This window comes from Morone saxatilis, unplaced genomic scaffold (genome assembly GCF_004916995.1).
Source record: "Morone saxatilis isolate NCDOM2014 unplaced genomic scaffold, NCSU_SB_2.0 Contig8, whole genome shotgun sequence".
Lineage (NCBI taxonomy): Eukaryota > Metazoa > Chordata > Actinopteri > Moronidae > Morone > Morone saxatilis.
Window position 1 is genome coordinate 27,192,426 of NW_023340257.1, and position 12,047 is coordinate 27,204,472.

The 12,047-nt window shown below is 40.8% G+C and overlaps 1 protein-coding gene across 1 annotated transcript in view; it reads right to left on the reverse strand.

Annotated features, from left to right (window-relative positions):
• Nucleotides 1-8,340: 8,340 nt before the first annotated feature.
• LOC118341420 overlaps nucleotides 8,341-12,047 on the reverse strand; it is a 7,840-nt gene continuing 4,133 nt past the window's right edge. Inside the window, exon 4 of the mRNA XM_035679661.1 lies at nucleotides 8,341-8,426. Within this exon, the coding sequence (XP_035535554.1) occupies nucleotides 8,341-8,426 (86 nt within the window). The remainder of the gene's footprint in view (nucleotides 8,427-12,047) is intronic.

The window sequence follows — 12,047 nt, forward strand, 5'->3', positions numbered from 1 at the left end:
CCGCGGCATCCGTTGTTGCGTCAGAGCAGCAAGTGGATCAGGAAGGCACATCGCTCTGACCCGCAGCTCAGGCTGTTTTCTCATCGCACCGCAACCGCGCGCGGTTTAGCCACGGCTTGTTAACTTTAGCAGAAAAAATGAACAGCTGTTCTATTGGACAATGAGTGCAGTATTGACTCGGCCGATGGGGATTCCATTGTTATTCTTTATTTTTGTCAAAAACATTTCCTGAATCCAAATAACCTGCTGGCCAACAATCTATACTGCTCACTTCATGGCTGCAACACTGTGCGCTTCGACATTCAACCAAAAAACACCTTATAAAAAAAACCTCAGAACTGGGAAAGAACATTGAATCAAAACTTCCTACTTTAATGGCCAGATGCAGCCGCTATCACTTATCTTTTTCTCTACACAAAACCACAAAAAAATTAACAAACGAGAACGTGAAGACAACCTCCAGGCATCTGTTTCAGCAGCAAGACGACAGTTTGACGACCAGAGAATGAAAGTACTGAAGTGATTTATTCTGCCAGTTATTGGCGAATCCTGCTCATCCCAGGGCTAGGCAGTGGACTTTAGCTGCCGAGCTACACACGCTTCCAACATCAATGTTGCGACATCTCACTCTCTTTCTGAGCAACCACAGTTAAGTTCCATAGTAAAACTACTCGTACTCGGCCTGTGTCCAAACTGTCCTTGTATGCTCCTCTGAGGTTGTCGGTTCACTCGGCAGGCTGCTGCAGCCCCGTTCAGCCTTGCCTCGCTGAACAGTGGCTACATTAGCAGTTTAGCCGGAGTTCGAGCGGCAGAGGAGCGCGGCCAGGACGTCCAGGAGGGAAGCCAGACACATATTCTCTCCATAAAAATTAATGATACTAGCTTTCACCCCAGAAATCACTGATACACACGTTGTCGTTTTACACGTACATCAGGTGAGCTCTGCTAGCGTACGCCAATGCTGTCAGTTAGTCTCATGCAGGCGTCCACCATTTGTTTTCACACGGAAGCACACAAAATCGATTACGATTATTGAATACCTACAAAATACCAAAGACGTATCATTTTGCTGCAATCCTTGTGTCATAGCACCTTCGTTAACATAGCGCGGAACAATACACACGTGGACCGATGAACATCATTCAAAGGGTTACAATTAACATTCTGGTAAACCCTCGACTTGAAACATACAATGCTCCTTTGCCTAATACTCACACCAAAATGCAATCACTCCATCGCCCAAACCTATACTTATGCAGACACATCATCATGTCTGCACGGGGGGGCGTTCTCACAACAACTGAGTAATGAAATACCTCGAGCTGCTCGCGCTTGGTCAGGAGGTCTAGAACGACAGCATCGATTCTCTATGATGTACCGTTATCTGCTTTTACAACAATGCATTTGTTCTTCAACTGTGTGTGGCTCTTCCAAAGCATCTATTTCCGCACCTAGGAATTCCTCCCAGCCATCTGCATCACTCACATTGAGCATATTAGAGAAAACTCTATTACATAATACTCTCTTGATGTAATTCTTCATTACAAACTCACCCATCTGTTCAAGAGTCATGTCTTACCGTCAGTCAGCATGCATGCTGTATAGACGTCTCCACATATGGAGCTCGGACTGTTTACGCTCCAAACACAACCTCTCTAACCCAGCGGAGACATGTCCTGAGGAGCGCGCGCCGCGCGCGCGGCACTCGACTTCTACATTAATAGGGCGGCGCTCTAGGTCCTACCACGGCATCCCTAGTGGTCGAAAGTCGTGGATTTCAACCCCATCATTCGCAATCCAGCTCAACTTTATCAAGTATGACGGCGAAGACACACTATGCGACGGCTGACACAAAACTCCAGAAACCTGAACAAACCGCCTGTCATCTACAGCCACCTGTTTGGCTTACGGTGTAACATCGCCCAGCGACTCCGTATGACCACTTCTGTTGCCACCACAGACGGTGGACCTGTCAGTCCCGTAATCTCGTCAGAAGTGTTTTTTTTCTTTGTTTTTTTTTAATGTCAGTTCTGCCAGCCTTGGTACCAGATGTCTTCAATTAAATTGCTGGTGCAACCCAGTTGTGGACATCAGCACCAAGAAACAAGGTGATTAGTGTTTGGAGCTGATCCAGGAATGCCATTTTCTTCGTTTCAAGGCCGGGCATTTTTAATCACTGAACCCGACTGACAGTGGGACACATGTATCCCATGGACTTAGTCCTGATATTTACACTGCAGATTGTGATTTACATAAATTCCTATTCATTTTTTTAGCTGTTTAATAAAAGTCACAAATTTAGAGCTGCATTGTCAATTCTGTAAAGAAACATCGTAACTGTAAAACCCTGGCTTCCTGCTTTCGTGATGGACCCCAGTGCACGCTGTCTGCACGCTGATTCCTTCTTAAATGGTAACATGGGTCAAATGGACTGTACTTGGTATAGAGCCTTTCTAGTTATTCCGACCACTCACAGCGCTTTTACACTATACTGCCACATGTCACCCTTTCACCAACATTCGCTCCAGTGATGGCAACGAGTCCACTTCGAACAGAAACACTCAACCTCATTCATACCACATTCAGCACACCAATGCTACTGCCATCGGAGCCAATTTGGGTATAGTATCTTGCTCACAGGGATACTCTCGACATGGTGGCAGGGTAGAACCGCCGGATCCAAACCCAACCAACGCTTCCGACTGGGGGAACCGAACCCGCTCCCCTGCTCTGAGCCCAGCCCAAGCCACGCCTTTATTGACTCCACCTAAGGAGAAATTCCAAATCAGACCACCAGCAGGCCACAGGGAGAATGTAGTGCAACAAGTGACAATAAAGAATGCACAAAATAAAGAATATTATAAGCATCATAAGAACGACGAAAATTATAATAGAAAAGTATAGACTCATAATGAAGAAATATATACACTCAATATGCAGCAATAAAATGGCTTGCTAAAATATCCTTGCAGCAAGCGTACGAGACTAAAAACGCCCAAACTGTACATGCTGCAGGTTTAACACGCATAACAATAGTTCTTAATCCACGGCGGGGCGTTTGGGGAGTTACTGGGTGCCTGTGGCTTAGTGTAGTTTGATGGTACAAAACGACGGGCCTCCAACGTACCGCTTGAGCTCGGGCTGATCAGTCTGTGGCCTGACGAAGCTCCTGCGAGCTGCTGAGCTCAGTGAAGAGAGATGCAGAGGCGGTTGTCCAATGATGGCTTCAGGCTTCCCTCTCATTACCTCTTCTCAACCACCCTGTCCCAGCCAGCTCCATCCCCACCACTGAGCTAGCAGATTAAATTAAAAATGCCTTTTTAAACCCTTTTAGATCACATCCCTGGTCATATTGTGCTAGTATTTAACAATAAATGGCAAAAAAAATGAATGAACAAAAAAATTAATTTCTCTGTCAAATTCTAATAATTTTTCTTCCTGATGTTGTTCTTCAGATCAACATATATCCATCCTGCAGGAGAGTGTCAAGCTGTGGGCGATTGCTTCTGCTTAATCCACAGAACGGCATCCTCACATAAATAAGGTAGAAAAGATGTTACTGCAGTGGCAGACCAGTTATCTGTATGCAGGAGATATGCGTCTGTTGCTGCCCAGATTCATTTGGCTTCCAACAAGGACATGAGTGGAAATATTTCTTGATTAGGAAAAGTTCAAATAGAATTTTGATATTTAATATATATATACATATATATATAATAAAATTAGGAATGTTGGTTCAGGTTTTGTTTGGTGGACCTTCAGCTCAAACAGTAACATCTCTGAATGTTTCAGACTCAAAACCAAGGATGTGGATGAGGAGTGTTTAGCAACCAATGGGCCTCGCCAGCTTTCCATTTTAATGAGGAAAAAAAAGGAATAAAGCCATTCAAGTGTCAAGCAGTGATGAAGAAATTATTCTTATTGTCATGTAAATCTGGTTGTAACAGAGAGGACAACATTTGTAGCACAAACACAGACGTTTATGGGAGGTTAGAGTGTAAACCAGAGCTGCAGCTGAGAGGATGAACCTGGATTAAACATGCAGACCGGATGGATGTTGGATTTGGATCAGGAAAGGTAAAACTGAGGGGAGGAAGGTAGATGAGGACACCTGCAGGGACAGCATGCTAGTGTATTTAACCCAGGAAGACATTTGAAAGAAAGACTGTTTTGTGGTTAATCCTACATTAATTAAGGTAATACTATTAGTTAGAAATATAATATCAATAAGAAAATTCAAATTATTAAAAATATATATGTTGACAGTACGAATGGAGTAAATTATTAAAAAAAAGACATTGAACTAGAAATATAAATACAAAAACATGGAAGGAAATGTTAAAATTGAAAGCTTTAAGTAAAGTCTATCGGTTTAGAGTCGACGTCACACTTACGTTACTGCAGTTGCATTTTAGTGGCAGAAAAACAGCAGAAACCAGTGGAAAGAAAGTCAGAGAAACAATTCCCCAGGATAAAGAAAATGTCTGCTAACAGCTACAAACAGCCAACACTCACCAACAACACTGAATCCAAAGTCCAAAGTCAAAAACTTAGCTTGCTTGCCAACGCTGATTAGTTCCTCCCCCAGAAACAGAATTCCTACAAATAACCAGTATCATGTCCAATTTGTCACATTTATAATATAAATAACAATTATCGAAGTCTGAATCTCTCAGTATTGATAACTTGATCACACAGCCGTACAGCGGTGGCATACGGCAGTAACCAATGCCGGCCAGACCCAGACCTCCTCCCTCGGTGGACTTTGTGTCTCTATAACGTCACACTGTTTACACCTTTTTCTTCAGATGGACAAACATATGAACTTTCTACGTCTGCTGTCAGTTAAATGGTGTTATCGGACATTTGCTTCATAAAACAGGGGAATGAAAACGTATTTAATGTCAAAAAAACATACTAATTGGTGTCTGCAGCACACAGGCAGGGCGCCAGGTCTCCCACAGTGTCACCAGAAGGGTCATGTGACATCACAGCGACCTGCGTGATACAAAACATCGGCACAATTAAAGGAGAGAGAGGGAGCGATGTCCTCCTGCAACAGCTGGCCACAACACCTGATCACAGCTGACCTCCGAACCCGACAGAGACACCTCACCCCAGAGACAGGAAGACATTTTTATCCTCTTTGTGTGTCTTTCTCGAGCACTTTAAATGGTGACAGTAAACAAAATACTTTTTGAAATGGATGGCACCGTCATACTGAGGAATTCTGGAGAGACCCCCTGTGAAACTGTATGACAGCCAGGCTAATTAACTCTTTTATTTAGACTGCACACACATAAACACACAGAAAATAGACTAATTACAGCGATTATTCACTGTGACTCCTGCGTAAACTAGTCACTTTTTTCGTTTTGTTCAATCATATAAAAAAAAGCAGTTTTGAAGCTGCTGCTGCCGCATGATAAACAGCCTGAGCTCAGTTTAACTCCAGTACGCCGCCATGTCTTTCATCTGTAAAACCAAACCTGTTAAAGTCATATGAAAGAAAAACACTTTGATAAAAATGTGTTTCTCTGCTTCCTGATGCTTTATTTTTAGTTTTTTAGTGTTTTAGTTGTTGTCTTACAGTGGACTTACATTACAATGTGTTGTATTAATGTATTAATGTGAATCTGTACATTTGTATGATATTCTTAGTAAACAAACACCAGCTGAAAATCTGGTTGTGGTTTGACCTGTCACCTTGCTGTTGTGATGCGAATGTGTACTTCAGGGTGTGTCAGTACGCTGTGACATCACTGTAGCACGTCCATGTTGACCAAACTTTAAACATTTATATTTGTGTAGGAGGTGTAAGCAGTTTAGAAAATCCAGAAAAGGTGTATGATAGAGACCTGCCTTTATTTGTCATAACATGTTCGCCAAGTAGGTAAAAAAAATAAGTGTCAAATATAATTAAATAACTTAATAACCAATTATTGCATTTAAAAGTAATGAGTTACTCAGTAAAGAAAGTTTAAAGTGTCTGCTTCAGTTACATCCTGTAAGTACACACAGAAACACGCTGTGTGTTCACTTCACTGTAATGTAAATGATGTGTTGGAGCTCTTTTACCTGCAGAGATCGGCAGCAGCTGTTTGTGAACTGAATTTGACCACTGAACTATTAACAGCAATCTCACCAGACTCCCTTAAAGAATCACACAATTTTAGGAGTTACTGAGTTAGGAGAAACTTTATAAAGTTTCTAAAAACGTATCTACGACAGATTGTTCATTATTTGGGCCTTCTTGTAAATTCGGCAAACTTTACACATTATTTATTTCCAGCTTGTTGGTTAGACGGTGGTCCGACCTCCTCCACTGCGTCCACAGTGAGAGACTGTTGGACTATCAGCAGACCGCTGGACGCACACTTTTACTTTCTCTTAATGTCTTTCTTCGTCAACTGTGAGCTGAAAAAGATTTCCAGAGTAGAGAAAGTAAAAGTGTGAGTCCTGCTCATAAAATCCCACAATGCACCACTGAGCGTCCCTCCTGCAGGACTGCCGACAGCGCAGGTAACAGAGACGAGCTAGTGTGTCTGACTGAGAAAAAGGACAGTAATAATGGACACTGACTTCATACCAGCTGTGACTCCAGCCAGACAAGATCAGCTAATGATAAACGTTTATGTCCTCACAATGAGGAGTCAGAGTCAGGAGAGTAAAACCAGCTTCACAGACACATGAACAGCAGGAATTAAAGGGAACATCACTATTATTACTGTAACCACACACAGTGGAGCCCTTTAATATAATTTAAATAAAGGGAACTAGTTGACTCAGATCTCACCTTGTTCTGGATGTTTAGGGTTTGTTTTCAGATTCTGTTAAACCACCGTGTCAGCAGACCGTGTGTGTGTGTGTCATTGCTAAACACGAGTCAGCACTGTTTGTACCTGCATCACTGTTATTTACTATTTATACACACACACACACACACACAGAAGGTTACTTATGTCACTTTTGGGGACATTACACAAGCTGCACTCACACAGGACTGGTGTCATAAGGGGACCTCAGGTGATTTGTAATATTATATAAATTCCACCGACCATATTTCATCAAACACAGACATCCCATACAAATAGAGCTAGAGACTAGGACTGTGGAACCGGTTGTGCCGGAGTCCGACCTACGTTTCACTTTTTTAAATAGACTATGCAGTCTTTAGTAATATTAAACACAATATTTATATTTAACACTCTGTGACCAAGGCCTGTGAGAAAGCTCTGTATTGGCTAATTGTGTTATGTAATATAAATCAAACTTTTCCCATTTTTCCGACCAATTTGAAATGCGTTCTGCGGTCCTTGCCGATCTGGGTGCTGGATCACTGACAGAAGGATCTTATCTGATGCAGCTAAGATCAAATAGAGCTCTTGGAACCTGCAGAACGAAAACAAAATGTAAAACAAATCGTCTTCAAAGAAAGAGAAACACCTGCAGGTTGAGTGAAATCAGCCAAACAAAACTTATCATCAATCAAACACCTGCATTAAAACAACTTCTGTGAATGTTTATTTAAAATATGCTTACAACTCTGAAAATGGCACTTAGACAATCTGGATTCACTTTACTTTTAGTTAAGAAACAAATATTTTTGATGGTAAAGATGTGGCTCCACCTTGTGGCAATTCAAAATAATAAGAAATCAATATGAGACTGCATGTTAGTCATATGAGAATATTCACAAAAATCGGAGTGTTTTTATCATCATACAAACACTGTTAGTCCAAGCAAAGAGCTTTTTAATAGTTCTCCAAATAATTAGATAAACAAATAAAAATTGTTGTCTTTTTAATTCATAAAATGTCCAAAAGAAAACCTTATAATACAGAAAAATGTCTATCACAAGTATTCAGATGCCTCATTTAACAGTCCAAAAGAGAGATTCAATTTACTGTGATAGAAAACAGTGAAAAGCACAATATAAACTGCTTTAACCCAGCCTTTTTCCTTAAGAGAGCCCTTTTCTATCAATAAATAAACTAACTATATTTTTTTTATATTTCATATTATATTAAATAATAACAATAACAGTAAAGAACAAACTGTACAATGAACCCAAACAGTGAACACAATAGCAGCAAGAAGTTTGTGCAAAACCGGCAATGTAGAGCACATTATTTCATTGAATATTATAAAAAATAAATACTCAAGTACTTTGTCAGTAAATGTAAAATTTGTTCAGGTACATCAGAGTGTTTGACCTGAGTTTGACTCTCTATTGTCTTCATGCATTCTGGTTTCTTATGTGAGCATGCTGATCTGAGACCAGACAGATACACATCAGTCGCTCTGCACTGAAGGTTTGCAGCGGAGCATCAAACACCATCAACACGCTCCGTTCTGCTGCTGGACAAAGATAAGTCCCGGTATCCTCCCGAACAGTACGATGATTATCAAGGCGATAATGTGTTCTGTGCATCAGCAAATAAAAATAAACACGACAGTTCTTACGTCATCATTTATACCTGATGATGTTACAAACTCTACAGGAGGCACAGAGGAGACATGCTTAAGGTCTATAAGCTTGTGAACAGAACAAAGAGCTGTCATCCACTTTGGTTGTTTCGGTTTGTAGGGTCTGGTGTTTATGATGCACAAAAAGGTTCAATAAATTCAATAAATAACTCAGTGATGGACGGTCTTTGAGATATATAGTATGTTCCAGGTTGTTTTCATTCCAGAATATGTTTTAAAATATACTTGAAAGTTTGAGCCAGCTGGGATGTTTTGTGGTTTAGACAACCCACGTAGAGAAGAAGGGTTATTATGAAATCAAGTGTTTGTCTGAGCTTCTGTTTAGAGAAAACTCTCCATTTGACCTCTGTGTTTGTGTGTCTCTGTACATGTACACAGTGTACACACTGTCAGTGGTTGTGTGATGTTGCTGCTGAGGGTAAGACACTTAATGATGTACTCTGATGAGATAACTGTCTTTTATATAAACTAAAGGAAGAACTGGTCCTGACTCAGTTTGGTGCAGCGTCTGAAGACAAATCTCGTGGTCTTCATTCGAACTCTCGCTGATGGTCATGAGCTCCAGATAGTGACCAAAAACTTCCTTCATGGTGTAAGAGCTCAACCTAGAACTGGGAAATGACCAACAAATTATCCATCCTGCCACTTATCCAAGTCCAGATTTTGGTGGTGGTCTTCTCCAAACTGGATGTGCCCAAACCTCTTTGATGATCTTGAGGCACCCGATCAGATGCTGAACTACCTCAGATCTTTGAGCTCTTCTGTCTCGGTCTAAAGAGCTTTCAGACGTCAAGCAGTTGCTAATTGGTAACATCAGTCTCTTCTACTTTCTATGATATCTGTATCTTTACGGAGAGCCGTTACAACCTTTGGAAGACACTGATGTATTTGTCAGCGCGAAGTTGAAGAGGTCACCGTAACGCCTGAAAGTTGACTGACTTGGACCGGTTCTTAATTTCCATCTCTAGACTCTCTCCTCAAATCTGTTCACAAACATATTTTAATGTACCATGTTGGCCATGTTGAAAGTGGTAGATCCTGTGGCATTCAGTGCTCTGGTGCATCCGGATGCGTTGATATTTGATGACCTGCAAATGAGAACTGGCTGGATTCCCTCTCAACCTGAAGATGGCACTCATGCCATGGCCTCATGGGCAACACACATCAGTGGCAAATGATGTGAATTCAAACAACGGCATTCAGTGTTTATTTTTTCAGTGGCCTGCACCATGATGCAATGTGTGAGCTTGTCAGGATAAGCCACCATTCTTTTTGCCATCAGCAATTTCATGTCTGCTGTGTGCTGCAAGAATCAAACAGAGCTCCACAAAATGCATCTTCTCTTCATCTAGCTGGCATCACACTCAGCTGCAAACCAACCAATCCGTGGTCAGATGAAGCCTGCAGAATCTCATCATCTGCATAGAACTTGTCCAAACCCAGTTCACTGAAACCTTGGCAGCGTCATGTGGTGTTGAGTCATCTGAAGCTTGTTAGTTGATGCTGGTAGCACACACCAGTCACTGGAAAAGGAGTCGAGATCAAGTGCAGCAGAGAAATGGATGAATGACTGCACTCACTTTGACCTTGAGATCCAGGTAGAGTTTATGTTTGAGCTGAAGAGAAGGACGGGGTAATAAAAGATAGGGTTATTGTTCTTTACACTGAGGAATGTGTGTTCCATTAATCCACGGTCATATTACCACAGTTCAGTCCTGTCACTTCAGACCAGCAGCAATGTCTGCAGATTGTTTGTCAGCGTGTTGCTGCAGGTTTCAGCTACAAGCTGAAATATGAAACAGGAAGTCCACTTTAAAGACTCTTAAAACCCCCAAAACACACCAGGTTCACATGCTGCCAAATGTTGGTTTCTTACATCTAGAGATCAACATTTGTAGGCTGGGGCATCTCTGCAGTACTAAAGTCACATTTATTATATATGTGTGTATATACTCTTATTAAAAAACTGCTTGCAGCTTCTGCGATTACCTTATTGCGATTTTGATAATATTCTGATTAATTGTGCAGCCTTATTTTCTGCTTTTCTGTTTTATATCATTCTAAGCTGCATATCTTTACCATTTCTCTGTTTTCATCAGGTAAGTTGTTCCGCTGATATCCTCATATTGGTTTGTTCATTCATATCAGATGATCAGCTTTATAGTCGTGTATCAGGACCTCAAGTACCTGGTGATCATTCTAAAATCAAGCTCTATTTATGTTGCACCTTTCTAATGAACAAAAAGCAATTTAAAGTGCTTTACAGGCAACGGACAAAACAGATAAAAAAGAGACCAAAGCATCCTAAAACAACAACGACAAAAAGAAAAAGTTGACCCAGATTTGGCATCCACGCTGCTGTCTTCCAGCTCTTTTTTAGTGTACGGCACTAACAGACTCTCCTCCTCTAAGCCCTCACAGCTCGGTGACTTGTTGAAAAGCGTCTTTTTTTTCTTTGTGCCGCAGTTGCATAACTGCAGTCAGCGTTGATAAGAGGCTCGTGTTCAGGCCTGTCAGGACCAGTCAATGATTAGCACGTCCTGCTGCCACTGATGAAGGTCTGAACAGCCTGTTACTGACCAACTATCTGCTACTGGATGACTTCCTGTCAGCAACCACAGCAGACTGATAATCATTTATCGGACACTTTTAAAGTACACTGACAGAAATACACTCGGCTCTGAAGCAACAAACTTCCAGAGAGAAATTACTTCTCCAAACATGAAGCTTCTTCACAGGTTTAGGTTTTATATTCAGGAGTGTTAATGAAGTGATTTTTGATGACTGAAATAATTTTTTATATAGACCAACATTTCATAAAAGTCCGGACCAAGTGCTCATGTTTCTTGGGAAGCACATGCACATCATTTCCAGCTAATGGGCCACATTTCTTGTTTCTAGCTCACTCTGTTATCACAGTTAAACCCATAGAAATCTTGGTAATTATCATCCATTAGACTAGTGAGACTTCAAATCCACCTTTTGGTTTTATACCAAGTATGAAAAACCACCAGTGGTTGTTAAACGTCATATAAATTATATAAAAGTAGTGAATTTGTCCTGTAAAAGACGACTGTAGTACTGTAGTTTCTGCTTTTATATTTACTAAGAAGCGTACATATATCTGTGCAGCATATAAGCCGAATTTATTCAAGAAAGAAAGAAGATTGAAAAGTCAGAGGGAACATATTTGAGCCAGCTGTGCCTGCAGGGAATGAGCATGATAGTCCGACAATCCTTGACTTATTAGATATTCTGTAGAGAGAGAGAGAGAGAGAGAGAGAGAGAGATATTTAATAAAAAAATATATAATATATTTAGGTTTTGGGCTAAAAGACATTTGAAGATGCATTTTTCACTCCCTTTATTGAAGTCTTATAGACTGAAGCTGTGGCTCTCAATCTTTCTTTAAAACTATTTTTACCACCTGAACACCATAAAACATTACTGGTCAATTAAACAAATCATATATAAAGAGTTACAATAGAGCACACAGAAAAACACTTCAGTGCTACATTTTAAATGTGCATAATCACCACTGAACAGCAAAGTTATAT